The sequence below is a fragment of the Nicotiana tomentosiformis genome, chromosome 1, assembly GCF_000390325.3.
Source record: "Nicotiana tomentosiformis chromosome 1, ASM39032v3, whole genome shotgun sequence".
Classification (NCBI taxonomy): domain Eukaryota; kingdom Viridiplantae; phylum Streptophyta; class Magnoliopsida; order Solanales; family Solanaceae; genus Nicotiana; species Nicotiana tomentosiformis.
Window position 1 is genome coordinate 87,422,032 of NC_090812.1, and position 27,911 is coordinate 87,449,942.

General features: G+C 35.7%; 2 protein-coding genes across 3 annotated transcripts; one reads left to right on the forward strand and one right to left on the reverse strand.

Annotated features, from left to right (window-relative positions):
* Window positions 1–885: 885 nt before the first annotated feature.
* LOC138907118 (uncharacterized) lies at window positions 886–9,000 on the reverse strand. The gene is made up of 6 exons (XM_070197307.1): window positions 8,841–9,000; window positions 7,374–7,924; window positions 7,193–7,301; window positions 6,523–7,072; window positions 1,497–1,558; window positions 886–1,019 (listed from the first exon to the last, which is right to left on the reverse strand). Exons 1-6 carry the CDS (start codon window positions 8,998–9,000, stop codon window positions 886–888), a joined length of 1,566 nt encoding a protein of 521 aa, XP_070053408.1.
* A 10,196-nt stretch (window positions 9,001–19,196) lies between these two features.
* On the forward strand, window positions 19,197–25,917 carry LOC104104873 (polyamine oxidase 1). 2 transcript variants are annotated; one of them, XM_009613060.4, is made up of 10 exons: window positions 19,197–19,351; window positions 19,460–19,709; window positions 19,915–20,037; window positions 20,149–20,210; window positions 20,341–20,495; window positions 21,517–21,660; window positions 23,275–23,424; window positions 24,613–24,867; window positions 25,199–25,280; window positions 25,372–25,917. In XM_009613060.4, exons 1-10 carry the CDS (start codon window positions 19,300–19,302, stop codon window positions 25,584–25,586), a joined length of 1,488 nt encoding a protein of 495 aa, XP_009611355.1. In that variant the 5' UTR covers window positions 19,197–19,299; the 3' UTR covers window positions 25,587–25,917. The 2 variants fall into 2 exon arrangements, with proteins under 2 accessions (XP_009611355.1, XP_009611356.1); XM_009613061.4 differs by lacking the exon at window positions 21,517–21,660.
* The last annotated feature ends 1,994 nt before the right edge of the window (window positions 25,918–27,911 follow it).

Consider the following 27,911-nt stretch of genomic DNA (forward strand, 5'->3'; position numbering starts at 1 on the left):
AGGCAAATGACAAAAAAGTAGAGATATACAACTCCAAGATTGACCAAATACCGGGGGCGCCGCCGATTCTAAAAGGTATGGATCCGAAGAAATTTGTACAGAAGCCTTTCCCTCCAAGTGCGGAACCGAAACTCATTCCGAAGAAATTCTAATGCCAGAAATTCCTAAGTACAACGGGACCACTGACCCTAATGAGCATGTCACTTATTATACATGCGCAATAAAGGGAAATGACCTAAAAGATGATGAGATTGAATCTGTTCTACTGAATAAATTTGGAGAAACCTTGTCGAAAGGAGCAATGATATGGTACCATAATTTGCCGCCTAATTCCATCGATTCCTTCGCCATGCTTGCAGACTCCTTCGTAAAGGCACATGCCGGAGCAATAAAGGTCGCGACTAGAAAATCGGACCTTTTCAAGGTGGAAAAAAAAAAAGACAACGAAATGTTGAGGGAATTCGTATCTCAGTTTCAGATGGAACGTATGGAACTTCCACCGGTCACAGACGATTGGGCTGTTACGGCCTTTACTCAAGGTTTGAATGAATGAAGTTCGGTGGCATCACGACAGCTAAAGCAGAATTTAATTGAATATCCTGTGGTAACCTGGGCAGATGTACAAAATCGGTACCAGTCGAAGATCAGGGTCGAGGATGATCAATTGGGGACCCCTTCCGATTTCGCTTATCCAAACATGCCCGTCGGCAGAACTCAAAGGGATATCGACAGAGAACCCTGATCAAGTAGAGATCGGTATCTACCATACAACGCAGATCGTAGAAACAGCGGCCCAGGATGGAATCCCATCCAAAATGATTGAAGGAACGATTGAAGACAGAGCTCTCGAGGGCTCATGAGAAAAAATGGCTTCGATAAACATGTTTATCCCACAGAAGCACCACGATTGTCAGAATACAACTTCAGCATCAACGCATCAGGTATTGAGTCAGCCATTGGAGGAATCAAAGATACTAGATGGCCTAGACCCCTACAAACTGATCCATCCCAATGGAACCCTAATCAAACATGCAAATAACATGGTACACATGGTCATAAAACCGAAGACTGCAGACAACTAAGGGAGGAGGTGGCCCGTCTATTCAACGAGGGTCACCTTCGAGAATTCTTGAGCGACCGAGTTAAAAACCATTTCAGAGACAGAGACGCAAACAGGAAGAACGAGCGGGAAGAACCATAGCACGTGATTCACATAATCGTTGGTGGGGTTGATATTCCACAAGGGCCCATGTTCAAACGCACTAAAGTATCAATCACCAGAGAAAAACGAACTTGGGACTATGCGTCAGAAGGCGCTTTATCATTCAATGATGAGGAAGCAAAAGGGATTTCACAACCCCACAATGACGCTTTAGTAATCTCTATCCTTATGAATAAAATTTAGGTTAAACGTGTTTTAATTAATGCAGGAAGTTTGGCCAATATTATTCGATCGAGGGTCGTGGAGCAGCTCGGCCTACAAGATCAAATCGTACCTGCATCTCGGATTCTCAATGGATTTAACATGGCAAGCGAAACAACTAAAGGTGAAATCATCCTACCAGTAAATGTAGCAGAATTATTTAAGAAACAAAGTTCCATGTGATCGAAGGCGATATGAAATACAACGCACTGCTTGGAAGACCCTAGATTCACAATATGAGGGCGGTCCTATCAACCCTTCACCAAATGCTAAAGTTCTCAACACCGGATGGAGTAAAAACGGTGTATGGGGAACATCATGCTGCTAAAGAGATGTTCGCGGTCGACGAAGTGATATCGGTATAGGCACTTTTGTCAACAAAAGGATCGGAATCCAAAGGAAAATAGGGAACTAAATAGCAACCACATCTACCCGCCTCTACTCAATTGAAGAAGCATGGAATGGACGAGGACGATGATTATTGGATCCCTCGATCCTTCATAATCCCCGAGGATTCCAACGCCACCAAATCGACGGTCGAGGAGCTGGAGCAAGTCATACTGATCGAGCATCTACTCGATCGAAATGTATACCTGGGTATGGGGTTAACCCCCGAGCTCAGGGAAAAACTCATTAAATTTCTTATCAATAATATGGATTGTTTTCTTGGTCCCACTTACATATGATAGGGATCCCGCCAGAAATCACTACACATCGACTGAGCATGGACCCGAAGTTCCTCCCGGTAAAACAAAAGAGAAAACCTCAGTCCGAGGTAAAACATGCATTCATCAAGGACGAGGTAACCAAACTTCTCAAAATAGGGTCCATTCGAAAGGCAAAATATCCCGAAAGGTTAGCAAACGTAGTCGTAGTCCCTAAAAGGAAAATAAACTTAGGATATGCGTAGACTATAAAGATTTAAACAAAGCATGTCCTAAAGACTCTTTTCCTCTGCTGAATATCGATCGCATGATCGATACCATGGCCGGCCACGAGATCCTTAGTTTTCTCGATGCCTACTCCGGGTACAATCAAATACAAATGAACCCGGAGGATCAGGAAAAGACTCAGTTCATCACTAAGTACGGCACCTATTGTTATAATGTAATGTCGTTTGGACTAAAAAATGTTGGTGCCACGTATCAACGCTTAGTAAATCGAATGTTTGAAAAATAAATAAGTAAGTCAATGGAAGTTTATATTGACGATATGCTAGTTAAGTCCCTGCGAGCAGAGGACCATTTGACACATTTGCAGGAGACCTTAGATATTCTAAGGAAATACAACATGAAACTCAACCCGGAGAAATATGCATTCGGGGTCGGCTCAGGCAAGTTCCTCAGCTTTATGGTATCAAATCGGAGTATCAAAATCAACCCCGATAAGATCAAGAAAATCGAAGACATCACAGTCGTGGATAATGTTAAGGCCGTACAAAGATTAACAGGGCGCATAGCCGCCCTAGGCCGATTCATCTCGAGGTCTTCAGATAGAAGTCACAGGTTCTTCTCACTACTCAAAAAGAACAACAATTTTGCATCGACCCCGGAATGCCAACAAGCATTGGAAGAACTAAAGCGGTACCTCTCGAGCCCTCCACTACTTCATACTCCGAAAGCGGACGAGCAACTATATTTGTACTTAGTAGTCTCGAAAATCGGGGTAAGTGAGGTCCTAGTTTGAGAAGAGCAAGGTATGCAATTTCCTGTTTATTATGTTAGTCGAACTATAGGTGAGGTTGAGACCCGGTACCCACACTTAGAAAAATTAGCGCTTTCCCTAATAAGCGCCTCTAGGAAATTAAAACCATATTTTTATTGTCACCCGATCTGCGTGGTGACTACTTATCCTCTTTGCAATATTTTGCATAAGCCCGAACTTTCGTTTTGATTGGCCAAATGGGGCGTCGAGATCAGTGGGTACGATATCGAGTATCGACCCCTAACGGCCATCAAGTCTCAAATCTTAGCGGACTTCGTGGCCGACTTTACGCCAACCCTCATACCCGAGGTCGAAAAGGAACTATTAATAAAGTCGGGTACATCATCGGGGGTGTGGACCCTCTTCATAGACGGTGCTTCAAATGTGAAGGGTTCCGGTTTAGGCATCATTTTGAATCCACCCACGGGTAATACAATTAGACAAGCTGTCAAAACTGCCAAGTTAACTAATAATGAGGCCAAGTATGAGGCCATGATTGCAGGTCTCGAGCTAGCTAAAGGTTTGGGAACAGAAGTCATCGAGGTAAAATGTGACTCCTTGCTTGTGGTAAACCAAGTCAACAGAACATTCGAGGTTCGAGAAGATCGAATGCAGAGATACTTGGACAAACTATAGGTGACTCTACATCGGTTTAAAGAATGGACTCTACAGCATGTGCCTCGAGAACAAAACAACGAGGTCGATGCCCTCGCAAATTTGGGGTCGTCAGTCGAAGACGACGAGATCAGCTCGGGACTGTCGTATAACTTTCAAGTTCAGTAATCGAAGAAGGCCACGCCGAAATCAACTCCACGAGCCTGACCTGGGATTGGATGAACAAATATATCGAATATCTAAAGAACGGAAAGCTTTCATCGGACCCTAGGGAATCGAGGACTCTACGTACGAAGGCTGCATGATTCACATTGGCCGAAGACGGAACACTGTATAGAAGGATGTTCGATGGACTATTGGCAATATGTTTGGGACCAGGAGATACCGATTACGTACTACGAGGAATCCACGAGGGCACTTGTAGAAATCATTTCGGTGTTGAATCATTGGTTCACAAAGTCATCAGAGCAGGATACTATTGGGCCGATATGGAAAAATAAACAAAATAGTTTGTTCGAAAGTGCAACAAATGTCAAAGGTATGCGCCGATGATTCACCAACCCGGAGAGCAACTCCACTCAATCTATCCCCATGGCCATTCATGAAGTGGGGAATGGATATCGTCGGCCCTCTGATATATGCCCCAGGTAAAGCTAAATTTATTTTGTCTATGACTGACTATTTCTCTAAGTGGGTTGAAGCGCAGACTTTCGAGAAAATTAGAGAGAAAGAAGTCATAGACTTCATATGGGACCACATTATATGTCGATTCGGGATGCCTGCCGAGATCGTATGCGACAATGGAAAGCAGTTCGTCGGCAGCAAAGTGACAAAATTTCTCGAAGATCACAGAATAAAAAGAATCCTGTCGACGCTATATCATCCTATGGAACAGACAGGCCGAATCGACAAACAAAACCATCATTCAAAATCTAGAGAAAAGATTGAACGACGCTAAGGGAAAATGGAGATAAATATTGCCCGAAGTCCTTTGGGCATATCGAACGACGTCAAAATCCAGTACGGGGGCAACACTATTTTCTTTAGTATACGGCGCCGAATCTCTGATCCCGGTTGAAGTTGGGGAACCCAACGTTAGGTTTTGATATGCAACGGAAGAGTCAAATCACTAGGCTATGAATACAAGCCTCGAATTGCTAGATGAAAAACGGGAAACCGCCCTCGTTCGAATGGCCGCACAGAAATAGCGGATCAAAAGGTACTACAATCGAAGAGCCAATATTCGACACTTCAAAATCGGGGACTTGATTCTGAGGAAGGTCACCCTCAACACTCGAGAACTAAACGAAGGAAAACTTGGTCTGAACTGGGAGGGACCGTATCAGGTCCTCGACATCGTCGAAAAAGGATCCTTGAAACTTAGCACTATGAACGGCGAACAATTACCAAACAATTAGAACATATCACTCCTCAAATGATATTACTGCTAAGGTATGACCTTCTCCATTTTCGTTTATATTTTATACTAACCATTTGCAGATGTTTGATCGAAGGCATAATATGATTCTTCAAACGTAGTCCTTAGGTCTGAAAGTATGCGTTGCACTCTTTTTCCCTTAGATCGGTTTTTATCCCAAATGGGTTTTTTCGGTGAGATTTTTAACGAGGCAACCATTGTTCGTACTAACTTAGAGTAATTCAACAGTATCCAAGGCTCATTTACAATCAACCTCGAACACTGGGGGGCATCACCTTCGGATAGTTATAAGGAAAATACTTCATGTCGACAGGGTCTCAATAGGTAGATTTTGTAGAGGACCAAACGGTCAAATGAACCGTGAGGGCCGATCACAACTGAAGTTCAAACAATTTACCCGATACTCGGGGACTGTCGTCCAAAAAAATCGACACGATCGAATTACTAAACCTCGAGATCGTAAGGCCTTAAAAAGGCAATCCTAGATTTTATAGGTCACGGCCACCCCACTCGGGGACTGATACTTCGAACAAGTTCGAAGTATAACAGGGGAACAAGCCCAAAAGGCGAATCCCAAGTTAAAGGCTATGGCCAAATCAACACGGTTCGGATACGTCCGATTTCTGTTATTAAACAGGCCTTCGAATATTTTCACAAACCGGTTAAAAAAGGCTACCCTCGGCTAAATTTCTAAGGGTCTCGATAATATCGACCCTAGAAAACCCTAATGGATACAAAGGCATTCAAACTCTCGAACAAATTCTTTATTTTATGCTAAGGCATTAAGAAACAAAGGGTCTCGATAATATCGACCCTTGAAAATCCTAATGGGTACGGAACCGTTCGAACTCTCAAGCAAATCCTTTATTTCGTGTTAATGCACAACAGAATTTATATAACAATAAACTTTTCAAGCCAAAAAGGGGGAGAAAGCCATTTTTTGTTATGGCCGTATCGGCCTAATTCAAGAGCCTAAAGGGCCAGTTTATTTTTGAGTTCGAAGAAATCATCCTCACTCAATTAAAACCTAAGGGTCACCCTAGTCCGAGTTCGAGCAAGTACTCACTCGATTATAAAAACTACACTAGTTCGGTTTCGATCAAATTGCCTAATCCTCGAACTTATGAACAAACCTTTCATAAGGCATAAGTAAAACAAAACTTTCACAAGACATAAATGAAATAAAGACAAGTCAGAAAGGAAAGAGATCTTTATATATATGAGAATATTTACAAGGTCCGGTCAGGATCCTATACAAAAGAGCAAAAGTGAAAAATCCTAAGGTTCCTGATCTCCTTCGGGGGCAGCTTCTTCTCCATCGAGGTCCTCCCCGTTCTCGGACCCGCTCTTGCTGCCATCATCATCATCATCATCGGAAGTGGCTAGCGCTCCAACTTCGACTTCATGCTCTCTAGCCTTTACTATCTCGCTGGTAAGATCGAAACCTCGAGCATGGATCTTCTCGAGGGTTTCCCTCCAAGATTGGCATGTGGAGAGTTCGGTAATCCAATATGCTCTTTGAGCGGTCTCGGTAGCCTCTATCACTTGGGCTTGAGCAGCTTCAGCATCAGCCCGGTAGATGGCCACGATCGCGTCAGCCTCGGCCTTTGCTTTTTCGGCTTCAGTTTTGGCCCTTACAAGTTCGGAAGCCAACTGAACCTCGAGCTCCCCTATTTTCTTTGCCTGAGCTGAACTATTCTCCTTCAGGTCTTGGAGCTGACTTTCGGCCGATGACAATTGGGCCCGAACAGTCTCTTTTTCTGCAGCAAGGTGGTCCACACCTTCTTTCCACCCCAAAGACTCTGCCTTTATCGTACTGATCTCTTCGCGGAACTGCTCGATCCTCTCAATCTTCTGCTGCAGCTGTGAGACTGAAATATTAGCCACCGTTCCTGAATCGAGCCCGTGGATTTTTTAAATTGTCATTACCTGTCCGATCATGTCTGTCTGGTCTTGGTGAGCCTTGGCTAACTCGGCTCGAAGATCCTTGATCTCTTCCTCTTTTTACCCACTAAGAAGTTTGAGGGAATTTCTCTCCTCCGAAAGCCCTCGGAAGTCAGCCTCACATCGGCTCAGCTCTACCTGAGACTTGGAAAACGCCTCCTCATGAAGAGCTAAAGCCTGTATGAAAAAGAGAAAAAGTTAGGCAGAAAATGGAAGAATATGACATCAACAAATGGAATCGAGACCTACCCGATTCAGGGCTTGTTGATCCTCGAAGAAAAGACCCGATGCGTCACTCGGGTCGGCAGCATCCTCGATACCTGTAAGCAAATCATGAAAGGGGTCCTCTCCCTCATGAGCTCTGTCTACCTCGAGGGTCCCCAAAGCTCGGGCCTCCCGAATTGCCCCTTCGGAAAAAGCAGGAAGAGTGGGCAAGTCTCCGATTATTATTTCCCCAAGTAAGTCACTTGGGGCATTCTCCTCAGTTCGAAGGGCTTCAGGGCCGGTCCATTCAGATATACCCACCATTTGTTCACTTTGGTGGGAGGCATCCTCGATTTCCAATGACTCGGACACTTTTCCCGAGTCCTTCTCCGATATCCCCTCAGTTCGAGGCGGAGTCTCAGTAACCGCTATCGATCCAGTTGCCTTTGAGGCATCGATGGTTTTCTTCACTCGGGCCACCAGTACGGAGCTGTCGTTTTCTTCTTCTTCATCTTCATCCCTTAGACGCCGAACAGATTCCTCGGTCAGAGGGATGATGTTCTTCCTCGACTTACGAGCCGTCCTTTTCTTAAGTTCTGAATCCTCAGAGGTAGAGGCCCTTTTTTCTCTTATTGTCCTTCGCCGGTTTCGAAACCGGGACCGAAGTCTTTTCCTCGCCAGACGGGGGCTTCATGGCCGCATATTTGCCCAGGCCTACATGCAAGAAAATTGGTTAAGTATAAGAAAGACATTTTGATCAAATCATCAAATATATGAAAAGGAGGCTTACCATGATTTTTGGCCTCCCATCAACCCTTTGAGAAATCATGCCATGAGTGCTCGACGTACGTAGAGGTCGAGGCCAGGACCCGAACCCAGCTCTCGAGATTAGGAAATGCACGAGGCATCTAAGCAACTGCTACATCACGAAAAGCGATATCGATAAGAAGAAGTAAAGGGGCAAAACAATAAATAATAACTAACAGTGGGATTATACTTACGCTTCATATTCCATCTCTTAGGAAATGGCATCTTCTTAGCCGGAATTAGGTCGGAAGTCCTCACTCGAACGAACCGGCCCATCCAGCCTCGGTCCTTGTCCTCGTCTATGCTCAAGAACAGCACTTTGGTGGCCCGATGTTGGAATTTTATTAACCCGCCTCGATAGAGGCGGGTGCTGTATAACCTGATGAGGTGATCGAGGGTGAAAGGCATCCCCTCGACTTTGCTCACGAAGAATCGGAGCAGAATAACAATTCGCCAAAAAGAAGAATGGATTTGGCCTAGGGTTATTTGATACTGACGACAAAAATCAACGACGACGAGGTCGAGGGGGCCCAGCGTGAAAAGGGTAAGTGTAAATACTTAGAAACCCCTCCACATGGGTAGTTATGTCCTCTTCGATGGTCAGGATCACCACCTCTTTATCCCCCCAGTTACAGTCTTTGTTTACCTGCTCGAGGTGTTTCTCTCTAATCGAGCATAAATATCTTGACACAGGCTCACATCGACCTGGAACCGATGAAGCCTTATCGGTTTTGAAATCGGAGTTTAACGCGCACCCCCCGGGAATACACTCCTCAATACGAGGTTCCACCGGCGTTTTCCCGCCGGCCGATTGAGAAGATGAAGCAGCTTCTTTTTGTGGTACCGTTTTTGATGTTTTTGCCATTTTTTGTATGAGTTTGATGAAAGAAGGAAGTAGTAGAACTTGGTGTTTTGAGAAGGGGTTAACAACAAAACCTGAGGAATTTGCAAAATGGAGAAACTTGAGAGAGGTAAAGGCTTTGGAGAAGAAAGTGAAAGTAAAATTTGAATCAATGAAGAGAGGGCCTATTTATGGGATTTACAGCGACGGTTCAAAAGCACTAGTGGCCGACCACCAATTGACTCTCATTAATGACTTGGGGAACCGTACTGACGGGACGTTTTCGGTCATTTACGAGGATGACATCATGATAGGTCAAGCTAGAGAATCGAAGACTCAGTTCGTTCCTTGTCGATATACTCCAAAAAATGAGGGGACTATCTGTATACGGTTAAAATCGGGCCCACCCTATTTTTTAATTTGACCGAGACCAGGAGTTTGCATCGAAGGATGGCCTCGTAACGAAATAGGCAATATCACGAGGATAGGGTATCGAGTTCAGAACCGAGGTACCTGTCAAGATCGAGGCTAGTAGCGATCAAAGCCAAACAAGATAGACATCGAGCAAGATCGAAGATAGCACAATAACATAAAGGCGAGATATCCGTGACTGGTCGAGGATCACGGTGAAAATGTCGGAACGGATCAAATTAGAAATAGTTAATTAGCTATTCATGGGATTTTCTTCTATAATTAGAGTTATACCATAAGTAGAACTCATCTACTATATAAAGGGGAGTATTAACTATTTGTAAGGGACGTTTTGACAGACAAAAAAAAGCAATACAATTCTCTTTATTGTTCTCACCATTGTTATTCAGCTTGTTATACTTTCATAGTTCTTGTACCAATCAGTTCGAGGGTGTCCAAACTCGAGGGCTGAGTTTCATTCTAACACTGGTTTGCTTTACTTTATTGTTAATTATCAATTGATATTAGGTGAAATCACGTGTCCTTAGAACCATATTATAAGTTTAATTGTTATCCAATTTTAAGGATAAACAGTATTATTGTGTCATAAGCTGATCTTTATTGATTTTTTGAAAGTGTTGCAATAATTGGTTTCAAATACGCTATAAGTTTATCAAACTGTGTAGTTTTGGATAAATTATAACCTGAGTCCGTAGTTTTTCTTTTTATTCCTAAGAAATTTGATTTTTTTTGTAATTGAAATGGGGCTATTTCCTTATTTACATTTATGTTTTAAACTTAATATAGACAATTAATTTTTTACTAAAATACGTAAATAAGTACCCCTTAATAACGTCACTTGCTATATGAACTAGCACCTTGCTTCGTCTTTTACCTGCCTGTAAATGAAGAAAATATTTTTCGAGAAAAAACTTTTTCTTGTCATACTAAACATACTCATACAGTAATTAATCTTCTGAATGAATAATAATATCCTTAATATCTCCATGTTGTTATGTCTTTTACATTTTATCTTAATATCAAATTTTACGTTTTTTGTTTAAAATGATACTCTGATCCCTTTGACCACAAAAATCAATCAAATCATTCTCGAAACTCAATCTGAGACAAGTGGAATAACAGTTTCATTGAATGTACGTATACACCCACAGACCAACTATAGTTTAATTCGAATCAAGATTCTATGCCTTTTTTTAACGAAATAAACTTAATTAAGATGCGTACAAGTCCATTGGCGGAGTTAGCTCATTGAGTGCGGGTTCGACCGAATTCAATCGTTGTGGTCTAATTCATGTATTTGTCTTTAAAAAATATATTAAATATATATAAATTATTAATTTAGAACTCATTGATTTAAAAGGACTAGAATACCGAACTCATAAGTTTCAAATCTTGGCTCCGCCTATACGTACAACCATGCATAGATCAGGGCAAGGACAACCGCGCCAGCTAACTAAAAATAAAATCTCTAATAAGTTTGACTAAAGCTTAGCAGCCGACCAAACCCATTGGTATTTTAGCTGTCAGAACTAATAATATGTTTCCTCAAATTTTTAAAATCAATTTATTTTGAGTTTTTAAAAAATTATTTTTGGTGATAAACAGTTTGTGTTTGACTAACTAATTTGAATAGTAATTCGTATTTGGCCAAGCTTTTAAAAACTGGTTCTAAGTGTATTTTTCTCAAAAGTGCTTCTTAGAAAAATACTTTTGGAAATAAGCTAGTATTTTTTTTCTGTTTCTCAAAAAGTGTTTCTGCTTCTCCTCAAAAATACTTTTTTCCTTCTAAAAGTTTGGTCAAACACCTTATTTTTTTATAAAAAGCACTTTTGGTCCAAAAAAAATACTTTTAGCCCAAAAAAAAAAGTTTGACCAAACAGATTATAAATTACATTTAAGAGGAAAGAAAGAAAAACCTCACGCCATCTCAATAGCTTGCAGTAGTGGCGAAACCAAAAAAAAACTCTAAGGGTGTTTAGAATTGAAAGAAGTAAAAAAAAAAAACTGACAAAAGATATTCAATATATGTTATATACATCTAAAATGTAAGTGTAATTTTTTATAATATCTAATGAAGAGTGGTCAATTGACCACCCTTAGCAAAAGGTGACTTCGCCCCTGGCTTGTAGTTGTGGCCAGCAGTGGTGGACAGAGGCAGATCTAGGAATATAAGTGTATGAGTTCCTACCACAATTTCAAGTCAATATATCATAATAATCGAATTAAGGAACAAGTATCGATTATGAAAACTATTTACTTTACCCGCATGTGCGTTAAGCCTTTCTATACCTTTATTTCAAACCTAAAATTATCTTTTGTAAAAGAATCACTTACGTTTTTACTATATCCTCCAATCTCATTTTTAAACAAGTAACAACATAAGCAAAATACTGCATCTTCTTTAATACTATATTCTAACCATCCAGAATATGAAGTTTTAAACCATTCCGGATTAAAGTGACGTAATTTTCTACCAAAATTATTTTTTAGAAAAATAAATGTCTTTGAATATAGTGTCTTCTCACTCGGTCGCATAGATTAGGAGGATATTTTGAAATTTATTTTCTTTTACCAGGATCAGGGTTAGGAAGATTCAAATCCAACATAATATATTTCGTGATGAATGGGAAGAATTGACATTGTCATTAACCACTTACATGAATGAGAGTTTAGCGAAGAAGAACTAGAAGTAGAACTTGAAGAGGTTTGCGGCTCGAAAAATCTCTTGATCATCTTGACTCACTAAAATCCCCTACAAATCATAAGACACAAAGTAAATATTACAGTAAAGAATTTTTCCCAAAAGATCACTTTACAAAGAATACTCCAAGGAGACGAGAGAATCGCTAAACACCTCAACAAAAGAAAAATTCTAATGCGATTCTACTTCTTGTTTATTAATTTTTTCTTAAAAAATAAGATTTAGAACCCAAATTCATAAGTTAAAATAAACGATTAAAATTTACAAAAGCTAAAAATAATAATAAAAACTAAAGTAGATGATTCCAATCCCAAATCCAAAGAATATTAATACACTACTTTTACAAGAAGTGATCATAACAATGATTACAAAAAGTTAAAGAGCTATTATTTCACAAAATATAATATAAGAGGAAAATAATTATTAAAAAAAAATTGAAAGAGGGAGAAGACCTGCAATGGATCGCTGGCTTTGTCTTTGATAGGCAACAAAAAAAGAAGCCAAGATTTAAGAAGCCAAGAATGAAGAATAGTGGCTGCAATTCTCGTTTGAAACCCTAACCTTTGTTTTTTCAATGTTTGATGTGGATATTTGATACAAAATAACTTTTGGGGAAATTTTGATTTGGTTGTTTCTTTTAGGTTATCTTTAGCCATTTATTACTATTTTTTTATTTTTAAAAAATAGACTAAAGAGAAAGTAGTACTAGCTTGACTGGGAGTTTAGTGTTTTGTGGTCCCCAGTACTTTTCTTTTATTTCTTCTAGTTCATATAAAATATTGCTCAAAAAACAAAGAAAAAAATAAAATAATTTTACGGGAATTCGAACTCACATTAACAAGGTATGGGACACGAGCCACACTTGGGTTCCCTGATTTACCATTGAACCAACAATACATTTTAGGTCTAGGTTCCCATATAATTATTCTTATACATTCAATGAATTTCTTAATACAAATACAAGGTCTAGGAAAAAGCTACTGGATTTCCGGAAACCCATACCTATAACTGTAGATCCGTCCTTGGTGGTGGATGCACCCTTATAGCATCGAGTTTAAATTTGAACGAACTTTTAACGTGAAGTATAAATTTAGGCCCATATTTAAAAAATATGATAGATACAGATGCTAAGAATCAAAAAAAATTAAGCTCACATAATTTAAATCCGCCATCATTTGTCGGAAAAATCATAGAAACACGGATTGCATTATCAAATAAATGCTCACGTGTGCCCACACGTTCGCTTACTGTGCACACGTGTTAGGTACAACAGAACAGCGCCGCTTCTTTTTATTCACTTCAACGCTATTCACGTTCTGAATTTGACTTCAAACTCCTTTTCCTTTGACCCCACCAAATCCCCTCGGCTCGAATTTACCTTAATGCCCTACTCCAAATTGATACATACACCTATTATAAGCGTTTTCATGATCTTTTAGCCCATTTGAATGAAGTATAAAAGAGGAGCTACGCAAAGGAAATTAGATTTAGATTTTATTGGGGGAGACAAATTTTCACTATCTCAATCAATTTAAACATATATATTTACATTTACACTATAAGCCAAGAAAAAGATGAATGTGTAGATTAATTACGACCAACTAAAGGTAAAAATGTCAAGTTATAACCAAGAGTATTGCATCTTCACTACTAAAAAAATAGAAAGTAGCAACAAAAATATTTTGTAGGTAAACAACAAAATTTGTCGTTAATCCTATTTAGCGATAAATTATCAAAAAAATCTATTATTTACAAACGATTTAGCGTCATATTAGAAGTTTGCAGCTAATTCTAACTTTTTGAGTAGTGATTTGAACTTTGAAGTATCAATGGCAGAATGTTACCGGTGTTTAATTCTTTTTGTTTTTGGTAAGGATTGTTTGACCTCCTTGCTGGTAGGTGGCCCTATTCTAGTTCTAGTTGAAAGACCAATAAATGTTCCTACTAAAGTAAACTCAGTTTCAAAATTATAACGGAGAGTACTGTCGCCTTTTGAAGTGTCAATGGCGTAAGGTGACCGTACCTAAGCTATTTCAAAGGGACTTAAAAGAGTGAGATTCATATAATCAAAGAAAAGAGAAAGATGAGGAGAAAATCTTGGCTTCATCGTCTAAATGTAGTTTTACTAGTCAAAATGATTTCATCACTTTTAGGGTAGCCATCAACCATATGAAAGTAATATTTCTCACTACAACATAGTTATGCATTTATGGCTACGAAATCTCAACTATAAATTTAAATTTCGTGGCTAGTACCTAACAATAGCCACAAAAATTAAAGTTCCGTGGTTTTTTACAAATTCATAAAATTTCTTAGCCACAAAATTATATTAACAAAGCTAATTCCTCATTTTTGTTATGGTTGCTAATTATCGTGGCAACAATTGCCTAAATAGCTATAAATTTATTGCTACGGTATAATTTCGTAGCTAATCATAAGTTTTTTTCGCGCATTAAAAGTTATTGTAGTGATAGTAATCTTTTACCTACAATAAAATTTTTGAAACAAACTATTGTAGCTAAAATAAATATTTTTGCTTCAAGTTATAAAATATCGTGACAATAGTTGATTTAAAAGCTACGATTATTAGTCATGAAGACAAGATATAGCCACGGATCTTTTGATATGATAAAATTTCGTAGCTAATCATTAGTTTTTACTACATGCTAAAACTTACTGTAACAAAATTAATTTTTAGTCACAATAAATTATTTAAAATAAAATGTTGTATCTGAATAAATAATTTTGCTTTAAGTTCTAAAAAAAAACTATTACTATATTTGGCTTAACAATTATTTGTCATAAATGATATAAACCACAGATTTATCAGTATGATAAAATTTCATAGATATTTATAAGTATTACCACGAATTGAAACTTATTGTAGCAATAATAATATTTTACAACTATTAAATTAGTTGAAACACAATCATGTAGTTAAGGGATAATTTTGCTTCAAGTTAGAAAGAAATTCCAAATAGTTGGCTTAATAGTTATAGTTTTTTATCAAGAAAAAATGAATAGTAATAGATTCAAAATATCAATAAACTTTCATAGTTGACTATAATTATATTATCGTGCATTTGAGGCTACCATTGTAATAATAATATTTTAACCATAATAAATTAGGTCAAAAATTTTTAAAGATGAATATTTTTGCTTCGAGTATGAAAGTCATGACAAGACTTGGTCTAGAAATATTCGGTTATGAAAAATTAATTTCATAGACAAATAAGATTTTTTTATATATATATATATATATATATATATATATATATATATATATATATATATATATATAAAAATAATTAAATTTCAAAAATGGATGAAAAATAATCTCCAGTCTTAAAATTGAATCTAAAAAGTATAAAAACTATAATGAAAAAAATATATATTAAAATAACAACGATTATGCAATGAAAAACAAAATTTATCGTTGGTTTTATGCTAACTAATAGCAAAAAAATTAGAAATAGAAATTTCTGCCGCTAACATTATTATTCATATTAATTTTTTCAATTAGTTACACAAAATACTCCTATAGTATTAATCAATTTCAGGTACATCCGTTTTATTTTAAATTTAAACTTATATCCCATATATTATTGAAATTATACACTTACACCCTCTATGAGGTATATCTGTCACTAATTTTCTTAAAATATAATGTTAAATGATAAATTACAATTATAAATAATTTTTTATGTTTAATTTTTATGATATTTTAAGAAGAGAAGAAATATTTTTGTTGTAAATATTTATTCACCTCATTGATTAGAAAATTAATAAATATTTTTTGAAATATTTATCTCTTGAAACTCTTAAATAGAAAATTAATACAAATTATTTATTTAGAAGACTAGAATGATTGTGTATTTTGCATAATCGATTTATCTGTCGAAGCTCTTACATATAATGATGTTATTCCTATTTTTCAAGAAATATTTAAACCTCCTATAGAATAAAGATATTACACAAATGAAATTTTATCCAACTAAGTAAATTTAAAATAACTTTGAAGCAAATGAATAAATAAAAACTAAAATAAAAATGAGATATTCGTATTATGAGTTTCGAAAGATATATGTTTCAAAACATATTTATTATATTCCTTAGTCAATTAGGTGAATACAAGTTTTCGACAAAAATATTTATTTTCTTTATAAGTTTCATGAAAGTAAATACATAAAAAGTTTTTATTTATAATTTAGTTTTTCTTTTAATAAGTATGTTTTAATATACTTAGTTATGGATATACCTCGTAAGAGTTATAATCGTAAGATTTTCATAATATATAAAGTTTATAAGTGTTTAATTTTCTTATATCTAATTAGACTAAGAATTAAGAGTTTAATATGGTTGAAATCTAAGTCGATAAAAAAACTATTATATTATAATTATTAAACAAGTCTAACCTATAAGTTTCAATTATAATTACAAAACAATGAAACTATATACCATTATTGTGTGCATGCCTAATTATAACATCGAATTTAAACAAATATAATCTTATACCAATGACATTGTACAAGAAATTATTTATATTATACACCGAATCAAAGAATTAAGAATTTAATATAATTCATATACAAGAAGGGGTCGTGTCACTTTTACGATTATTATTCGATATTTTATAAACTTAAATAATTTCAATATTATTAGGTTCTATTTCAAAACGTTGATAATTTAATATGGTTGATAAAGGGTGTATAAAAAAAATAATTAGTATATCATTATTCATACTAAACAAAGTATTACTTGTGATTTTCTAATATAATTTAAATAAATATGAACTTTGTGCTTGTATCTATTTGCATTGATCACTAATTGTATTCAATTTGAATATGCATAATTAAAGATTGCTATATAGTTTATTTGCCGTGGCAAAGGACTAAGATTATTTGCTATGAGTATATATTTCATAGCAAAAAAGTATTATCAATATAGCTACAATGCAGAAAATATTCGTAGCAATAAGTATTAGTTAGCCACGGATCATATAAAGTCAGTAGCTAACTTTTAGCTACGCTATAATTTGCTACAGATGTTACGAAAAAAATATTGTGGCTAAAGTGTTTAGCTACGAATTTTTTTTATATTTAGCTACAATGTATTTTGTACAAGTTGCCAGTTGACTGAATGCAAAATCTTACCACATACAATCAATATAATAGTCTGTTTGGCCAAGCTTCTAAAATCAACTTATTTTAAGAAGTGTTTTTTCTCAAAAGTATTTTTTTCGAAAGTACTTTTTGTGAGAAACAATTAATTTTTGGCTAATTAATTTGAAAAATACTTCTGAACATGAATTATTATTTGACCAAACTTTTTAAAAGTGCTTCTAAGTTTATTTTTCTCAAAAGTACTTTTTTTAAAAACGCTTTTAGGAAGAAACTATTTTTTTCTGCTTTTCCAAAACTGCTTATGTTTCTACTCAAAAGCGTTTTTTCCTCTAAAAGCTAAACATTCAACTTTAAAAAAAGTAGACAAACAAACTATAAGTGATGAATCCAAATCTCGATATATCTTAGTTCAGATTATGATAATTTAGAGTATTAATAGAGAAGTTCTTTTACTATAACTTCTTTTAAAATTTACTGCTATTTTTAAGAAAAGATTTTTAATACTACATATGAATTAATATCTTATACAGTTTTTGAGTTTTGAGTCCGATTGATGAAATCATTGATATAAATAATTTTATCTTTTACTTCTTATTCTATCGGTTGTAATTCTTTTAAGTTCAAAAAGTTATTAGTTAATATACTTTGATTACTATTTATTCTCATCCCTTTCTCCATAAACATAATCTGAGATAGTATATAGGTGGATCCAATGAATAGATTAAAATGGAAAAATATCACAATACGAAAACACAGAGAAATACTTAGATTGATAGTCTAAAGACAAAATATACTTAAACAACAATGAATTGTCCTGTATATTCATAATTTGTAATAAGCGATCGATATTTTTATTTAAATACAGGTAAAGCATTTAAGTTGAGAAAAGGAATTAGAGTATTAGATTATTTGTCACACAAAGAAGGGAATGGTAATTTAAAGGGCAGAACTGTTTGAGCTAGAAGGCAAAATGTTGTACTTTAAAGTAGGAAGGAAAAATGGTTTTCACCCTACTTACATAGTTAGAAATACAGATGATTACCTAAGACTTTTCAATTGTTTCTTAATGATTTTAAGATGCGAAAAATTGTGCCTTGTTTTATTTTTTGTCTATATTTTAAACATCTAAATACATTTTTTTAAAACGTTAATCTTTTTTATTACGGATGACGATGAGTGAAAAGCACGTGTCGCAATTCACAAAAAGTCTCACCTTTATACTCATCAAGTTATAAGAAAATTCTTGATTTCAAATGATGTTAGGGAAAAATATGAAACTCAGTCCACGACAAATTCTGATCCTAATACTCACCAAGTTAAAGTAAGATTCTTGATTTAAACGACAATGAGTGAAAGTCATATATGAGACTCAATTCACGACAAAACGTCACCTTAACAAATTATCATTACAGTTAAAATAAAATTCGATTAGCACGTATAGGTATAGCCTAGCTGTCAAAAGTAAATTAAAAATAATAAAGTTTCAGATTTAAATTATAGAGGCGACAAAAATATAAGATAATTTCTTCTCATATGACCATGTCTTGATAAATAAATTAAGCAATTAAAATACATGTGCTAATAAAAAAAATAGTATGTACAAACTGACCCGATTACCCGACATAAGATTTTATTAGTATTATAGTCTAGTGATTAATAAAGTGAATTAAAATTAAATTTTAAAGACCGATAAAAAAACTGAATAATTTTTTTTCATATGTCCAACTCTTAAATGAATATTTGTGGTGATGAAAAATAACACATACATATAGAATTAGTTTAAGTAAGATTACCCGAGCACCAAATAGAAAGTAAAAAAGAAAAACTCTCATTCCTTAATAGATAATTATACACACTTACATTAATCCTTAGTGATAATAATAACAGTAAATAAAGGAAAGAGAGAGTGGTGTTTCCCCCAATATGCGGTTGAAACCAACTATAAAAACCGACTCCCGCTATTTCTTCTCCTATTACAGACTCTCTTATATACTCATTCAAGACTCCTTTAACTCTTTGCTTCTCCCCCACTCCCCTAACCCCACCCCACCCCACATCCCCTCTTTCATGGCAACTCCCCGTCGCTGCTCTGTCGTCATAGTCGGAGCCGGCATCTCAGGTAATTCAAATTCTGGATCTCTGTCTTCAAATATATTACCATGTTTCTGCATTCACGGGGAGAAATACAAAGTGCGATGTGAACAATAATATTTGTTGATTTCTGTAGGTTTAACGGCGGCGAAGGTGTTATCGGAGAATGGGGTGGATGATGTGATGATATTGGAAGCGTCTGATAAGATAGGTGGCAGGATAAGGAAGGAGGAATTCGGCGGAGTTACGGTGGAACTCGGCGCCGGTTGGATCGCCGGCGTCGGTGGTAAACAGTCTAATCCTGTATGGGAACTTGCCCTTCAGTCTAATCTCCGTACTTGCTTCTCTGATTACAGTAATGCCCGTTACAATATCTATGATCCCAGGTTCGTAATGGTAAAAATATATTTTATTTTAACTGTAAAATGTTTAAATTGAATTTATTTGAAGTATAAGTTTATATTATGTGTGTAGTAGTGTAGTTAATGATGATGTTCTTGGGGTGATAGTGATGGTTTTGCGTTTTTTTTAATTGATTTTATTGATATTGATTTTGTTTAATTTTTGGTTTTGTTGCATTACAAATTACAGTGGGAAGATATTTCCGAGTGGAATAGCGGCAGACTCGTATAAGAAAGCGGTGGACTCGGCAATTCAGAAACTCAGAAGCCAAGAAGGAAACAATAACCATGAATCTTTTGCTGAAACGACGTCGTATGATTTACTACTTTCAAGATACTCTGTTTTCGGTTTTGTTTTTCTTTCTTTTTTTTGGGACAAAATTTTCGCAATAATATTTTATTGTCATTCTTGATTTTGTTGCAGTACTCCAAAAACACCAATAGAGCTGGCGATTGACTTCATTCTCCATGATTTTGAAATGGCAGGTCAATTTTTCAATGTTCATTATATCATTTTTTACCCTGTTTTTCCTTAATGTATCTGGACAGTAAAGTGATTCTTTTTTCATGAATTCTAGGATTGAAAAATGTGAAATTATTGCTTTGAATTTTACAGAGGTTGAGCCAATATCAACATATGTGGATTTTGGAGAAAGAGAATTTCTAGTTGCTGATGAAAGAGGGTATGAGCATTTGCTTTATAAAATGGCAGAAAACTTTCTTTTTACCTCTGAGGGTAAAATTACGGACAGCCGTCTCGAGCTCAACACGGTAAAATTTATATTTCTCTGTTATTGGTAGAGGACATATAAATATTTACTATATACTCCTATATGTTTTTTGTTTCGTGATGGGCCAAATTACAACTACTACTGTAGAAATAGTAGGCAAAGTTGATGAACAGAAGGTGATAAACTGATAAGGTTTTAAAGATTTGTTTTTTTATGCATGGAGTAATTTATCTTTCTTTATTTTTGTTCTGTTAAGATTGATTGACCCACCAAGAGTCTGCAGAAAAGGACGTTTTCCAATTCCAAGGACTATTTATATTAGTATCTTTTTAATTGAAAAATCTTCCTAAAATGTGCTTTACTTTCCTATTTAAATTTAAAGTAAAAAGCAAGTTGTAATAATTTAAAGATTCATCACTTCTTAAAAGTAACTCGGGGCAGTTTGGTATTGGAAGTTTTTCCTTGACTAGCTATAAAACCGAAAATGAAAAAGGGAACTAAAAGGTAGGGAAAAGCCAAGTAAAAGGAAAACGAAAGAACCTAAGAAAGTGATTTTCGATTTATACAAATTGAAGTTTTCTCTTTTGTGTGGATTGATTTGATATGATGAGAGAGCTAAAATGACAAAGACTTGTTCCTAATCATTATAATTATAATGGGTACCATAAAAGAGAGAACTTTTTCATTAAACACATTATCATTTTAATTTTTCTTGAAATTAACAAAATTTAGAGGCTAAAGCCACTTTTATAGAGTATAATGCAATCAAATGTGGGTCCAAAGATCCACTAAATACAGCAAAGAGGCTACGATCCTTCAACAGTTCACCTCCATCCCCTACACTTGCTATAGAAAACTTGATTCAAAATAATCAGTGTAGTTTGACTTTGTACAGATTCTTATGAAGGGGATTGGTTTTTTGTCTCTTTTATAGGGGTGCCTAGGCCACTGTGTTGTTTGTGTTGATTTTGAAATACGTACATCTGAATAAATGCTGCTACATTTATGATATATTTGGTGTAGTAATAATTTAGAATTCACAATTTACGGAAATGGGGCAGGTTGTTCGGGAAGTGCAGCACTCGAGAAACGGCGTATTGGTGTCAACAGAAGATGGTTCCCTTTACGAAGCCAATTACGTGATTTTGTCTGTTAGCATTGGTGTTCTCCAAAGCGACCTCATTTCCTTCACACCCCCTTTACCTGTACGTCTCCTCTTTCATTTGTTGACAAATTCAATCCAATCCAGTATTTTTGACCTGTTTATATATTTATGGTCAGTGTGAGAAAAATTACTAAAACGAAAAATATAATAATTTAGTGCAATAACCTTAAAAGGTTATAACTCATCAAATTTGTATCTAGACCTACCTCTATATAAAAAGGGCAGCACGTCGGGGAAGGACCATACCCCAAAGATATGTAATGTAGGTAGCCTACTCACGATTCTACGATTCGAACTAGTGACCTAGAGTTCACACGGAAACAACTTTACCATTATTTCCAAGGCTCCCTTCAAGATCTACCTCTATACTTGCCACCTAATAATTTAATGCCTAAGATTACAACATGTAAGAATGAGAGATATTTGCTTCACCTGCACATGGATGGATTGTTGAGATCTTGAGCCTTTGATGTTCACAAAAAGTGCATCACACTTATTACAGTCCAATAATGTTATAGCTTGAGGCTATGTCTAGGATACAACATGGGTCCCCAGTTTTCGGTTAGACTACCTAAAGTTGGTTACCTGCAAATTATTGAGATGTATGTGGATTCTGACCCTATGGGATATTAAATACCAACATTGTTGAAGAGGTCAGCATTTCTAGACATTGAGCTACCCACATTAATTTCTGGACTTGGTTATTGAAATGGTCTCCACTGGTTATATGCCAAGTATAGACTACTGGACTGGAATGTGCAGTTGATATACAGCTTGTTTTCTTGTTGGCCTTGACGTGGTTTCAATGCTAAAAAGTTAAATTGGACAGTTTTCTACATTTGGTAGTTTATGTCTTGGATGCAGACAGTACAACCTTATCTTCTGCATATGAATGTTATATTGATTTAAGAACAACTTCAATGGATCTGCAAATTAGCATCTAAGAAAGGAGAGCTTAAATTAATTTGCAAGTGAGCATCTGAAACGCGTAGTGATTTAATTAGGAGTGGTTTGAATACTTGATTTACTACAATAGGATTAATGACTTGTGTGCTATCTAAATTTCTTTTAATTTGATAAACAAGAGCAGTCTTATAAAGAAGTACTATTTATCTCCTAAACTATTTTCAACACTCAGCTACTTTATTTTAATTTATTGGAGTAAACCTACCAATATATTAAAGAATTCCAGATAGTGCAGTTGCTTATCATCAGTTATTAGAAATGGCTATTAGCATAATTTTGTAGCTAATAAAAATAAATAATTTGTAGCTTTTGAGGTGATTGGCTGCTGTATCTTTTATTTTGATTGATTTAATAAGGTTAATTGATACACTGTACAAGCAAAGTGTAGCGAAATTTCATAATTAGCTGTCAGTGTCTAAATCAAGGATATATTTAATTGATAGTGAAAAAAACAGGTTGGTTAGCTGTACTTGGAGTAACTTTATCTGTCTATTGAATAGAAATCTCTCTTGTGCTAGTTAAACTATTTATTTCTTGTGTGCTCTAATTATTAATAATGTAAAAGGTTAATTATTTATCTTCTTTTACGGCCGTTTCGCATACACCTGATATCAGCTTCACCTTTAGTACCGTACTTTTCTTCTGTTTTTAAAAAAAAATAAGCTCTGATCTCTATTAACTGAAATAGAGATGGAAGATGGAAGCTATCCGAAACTTGGATGTGATGGTTTATACAAAGATCTTTCTCAAATTTCCTTACAAGTTTTGGCCTTGTGAACCTGAGAAGGAGTTCTTCATCTACGCCCACGAGCGAAGAGGCTACTATACTTTTTGGCAGGTTTGCACAATTTATTGTCAAATCTTTTGTCTTTATAATACATGTTGCCATATCTCTAATTCTAGTACACATTACTGCATTCTTTTGGTTTATTAGTTGCATCTGGACTATTTCCTCATCTTGGTTTTTTTGCAAGTCCTGTCACATTCAGGGATAAGTCTAACAAGGGGAGTTCTTTTCTCTATTCAAAGAGAAATATAATTTTATACAAAGATGCTGACTGTTCTTTGCTACAAAATGATTGCCTTAAAGTAGTATTATTAGGGGCTCAATAGTACATTGACTTTGCTCCAAGTTTAATCTATTATTTCCATATATATAATCACCATTAGGAATCTGGAACTGGAAGTCAAGCTCATTCTATGCGTATTTCCTAATAAAACAAAACCAAAGTGTGACAGCCGTAATTTATCTGTCTAATGAATGGATTAATGCAGGAAACTGATGATCAGAACTTGCTTTAACTAAGATAATATACAATTTTGTCGTTACTTGTGATGATGTGGCCGAGATTAGGTACTCTTTATTAACATCAAATAATTTTGGGTTGCGCTACTACTTGGCTATTTATGGGGTAGCTCAAATTATATAAATGTGTCTATCTGTAGGATTAGAATCAGTTACCTTTTTTTCCCCTGATTAGCAGAGTACGCTAGGCTATGTTCTTGATATCCTGGAGTTTATATTTATTCCTGTTACTAATCTCATAGGTTCTTGATGAGTTTAACGATGAAGTCCTTCCTTCTGTTGCACTATATTGTTCCTGATTACCACTTCCTTATGTGAACATTACTGTAGTGCTCGATCCGTGCCCATCTATTGATTTTGCACCTAAAGAATTTTTCTTGGTTATACAATTGTACACTCATCTGAGCAGAATTTTGGCTTCTGTACACATACACACAACATAAAAATGCTCCCTTTTTTATGTGTGTCATGCTACAACCCTCCTCTTGGAGCTGCCAATATAACTTGACCAACAAATTATACATCTTATGACATCGCATTGAGAGAATACAGCAGCACGCTTGAATCAACTTAAGGCTTCTATTTTTTCAGTTGTACATTTTTCAACTAGCTTTATTATATGGATGACTTACTCATTCACTGTAATGCATCTCCGAGTCATCATTATGTGCTGAGAAACTGATCCTATAGCTGGGTGTTGATCTGTTTTGATGTCATCAGCACATGGAGAATGCTTACCCGGGCTCCAATATTCTGGTGGTAACCTTGACAAATGGTGAGTCGAAACGAGTGGAATCTCAATCCGATCAAGAAACATTAAGAGAAGCAATGCAAGTGCTAAGAAACATGTTTGGGCCTGACATTCCCGATGCCACCGACATTTTAGTCCCACGTTGGTGGAATAATCGGTTTCAGCGTGGCAGCTACAGTAATTACCCCATATATGTAAATCATCAACTCGTCCATGATATTAAGGTTAGCGATCTTCTTCTTTTCTCAGTTTGCAACAGTAATTTACAGTGTCCAATCTAAATATATATACATAGTTGGAGTAAATGACATTTGTGTCATAGAGAAATTGTCTCATTGTGAGATTTTTGTTAAGATTACTTACAAAAGCACTGTCCTCACCAGTCTAGCCATTATTATTCAGAGACTACTACCACGTACAAAGACGACCAATTCTAATATGCAGAGAGTACTACGTAGAAAAGACAGCCAACTCGCCAGTGTTATGGGAAAAACTAAAGTTTGATAAACCACTTCTTTTATGCTGGTGTTTCAATGACATTCTTTCTGTTGTCAGGAACCAGTGGGGCGGATATTTTTCACAGGCGAGCACACAAGTGAAAAATTTAGTGGCTATGTTCATGGAGGTTACCTTTCAGGTTTAGTTCAACTCTAAAAAAATCATTTGGCAATGAACTATTGGACAAAAACATGGCTTCTTACCTATCTTGTCGTGACTAATTTGAGCAGGTATAGACACTACAAATGCATTACTTGAAGAAATGAGAAAGGATGATGGAAGGAAGAATGAGAGTCAAGCTTTTCTGTTAGAACCATTGCTAGCATTAACCGGATCTTTGACATTGACACAAGCTGAGACCGTCTCAAGCCTCCACAAATGTGATATTCCGCGACAACTCTTCCTTAGTAACAGCAAATTGGGACTTCCAGAGGCTATCTTATGACTAAATGAACCTCTGGATAAAACTTACTCTGACAGATCTTGCTATCCAAGCTCCGATAAACTCAGTTTGCTGGACTCGGGCAACAAAACAGTACATGGCCTTTCCATTAACAATGTGATGGAGAGAAAGCATTAAAGGAGCAAAGGAACTTGCCAAGTTTGCACATATGCAATTCCTCTCCTTAAAAAGGATATTAGATAGTCTCCAGGAAATTCATTGCAGATACATACATTTGTTATTAGAAGTAAAATCATAGAAAGGTATCATGGGTGACAAATGCAGTTCTAATGATATTCAATACAAAAGATAACTATGTTCAGTTGATTTTCAATCGCGTTTCTTCAGTTCATCGATTATTTCTTATTTGGAACTTAGTTTTATCAGTATATATATAACTTTTGATATTGTAGATTGAGATGCTGAAAGTTGTGATTTCATTCTTACTATAACATGATCCTGATTCACATAATTCTAGTTTCAACTTTCAGCTGCTCTTCTATATTTAGCACTTCAATTACTTACTCTGATCGCAACTTTTCTTCAAGAGTATAGTAACATGTTGCAGTTACTTCTTGTATATAGTAACATGTTGCAGTTACTTCAAGAGTTTCTGACTCCTACAATTGTATTTTTTCCTCTAAGAGAAATATTTTACTCAAATGGGGAAAATACAAATGTCATTTTCAATACAAGTCAATTTCCTCTCGAAGTATCTGAATTTATTTTTAAGGAGGCTTGCTTCAATTAACAGGCAAATAGTGTATTTATAACTTTTAGTGTCTCTTATGCCTCACCTTCTAGTATTACTATATATATGGCATATTTTATTGCTGATTTTTTAACAAGCAATATTTGAAAAAATATCTTACGTTATTGGGAGAACTGATTAGACAGAACATGGTATGTCTCTAGCTTACCGAGGATATGACCCTAAATAGGAAAATATGAAGGTCGAAGATTAGAGTAGAGGATTAGTAGGTCATCGAGTTTAGGACTCCGTATCTGCTACATTTATTTCGGTTATTTGTTTTTTGTTTTCCGTACCAATACTAGTATTATCGTTTCAGTATTTTCTTATTCTTGGTGTCCAGTAACATCTGTTGTTCCCCTTGATTGGTTTTATTAATACTTTGTTATTTTATTGTTAATGTTCTTATCTTTAGTATTTCCGATATGACCAGAAAATTATTTTTCTTGAGCAAAAGGTCTTTCGGAAACAGCCTCTTAGTCCATCCTGATCTCATAACGTGGGATTACACTGGTTATATTGTTGTTGTTATTTAATAACTCCATTGAAGGGTCATGTTGAGTCTTCCTACGCCTGTTAGATAAACTAGGATGGCCAATGGCTTCCACGATAGATCTATCAACTTTACAAATACTAAAGAAAGTGCTATCTTAGTATCTTTTCTTTAGATACAAGTGTAGGGGTCCAAAATTACCTTTGATATGATCAAACCATGTTAATATTAAAGAGGCATTCACGAACTGTCACGTGTCGTCTGTGCGACTTCGGTAAAGACCAAAGGACTGTCACGTGCCGATGAAGCTATTGAAGACCAAGGTCGAAGAGTCGGCAAGATCAAGATCGAAGATTAGGGTCGAGTTCGAACACTCACCGTAAATAGAGTGAATAATATCTAGTTTTAGGATAAGACATTAGAGAAGAATATTCTAGTGGATATTCTCTGTACCTGTACTATTAGGGTATTCTAGGTATATGTTTCCTATAAATAGAAAGAGACACAAGGGTACGAGTGAGAAAATATTCACTTGTAAGAAAACACATGGACTTTATAGAGAGAATCTGGCTTTATTGCAAGCACACGAGACATACCTTGTCACGACCCAAAATCCAATTAAAGGCCGTGATGGCGTCGGACACCACTGTCAGGCAAGCCAACCATAATCAATTAACTTAATTACCCATTTTAGTATTTTTGAAATAAAAATTTCTTCAATGAACTTGTAAAGATAAAACTCATAGAGTAAATGATAAATATTTTTAGCAATTAATTTCTAAACAATTCACAACCATTCCCAAAATCCGGTGTCACAAGTACATGAGCATTTACTAGGGAATTAAAAATAAAATACAACATCTCTCCAGAATACAAATTAGACAGAAAAATATAATAACTCTGAAGGAGACTCTGTTAGCTGCGGATTGTAATATATAATCCAACTCACCTATGTCCCCATAATTATTAACGACACCTCTGCGCCCACAAGGCCGCTATACATATATGTACCTGCACAATAAAACGTGCAGCAAGTGCAGTATGAGTACGAAAATAACGTGTACCCAGTAAGTATCAAACCTAA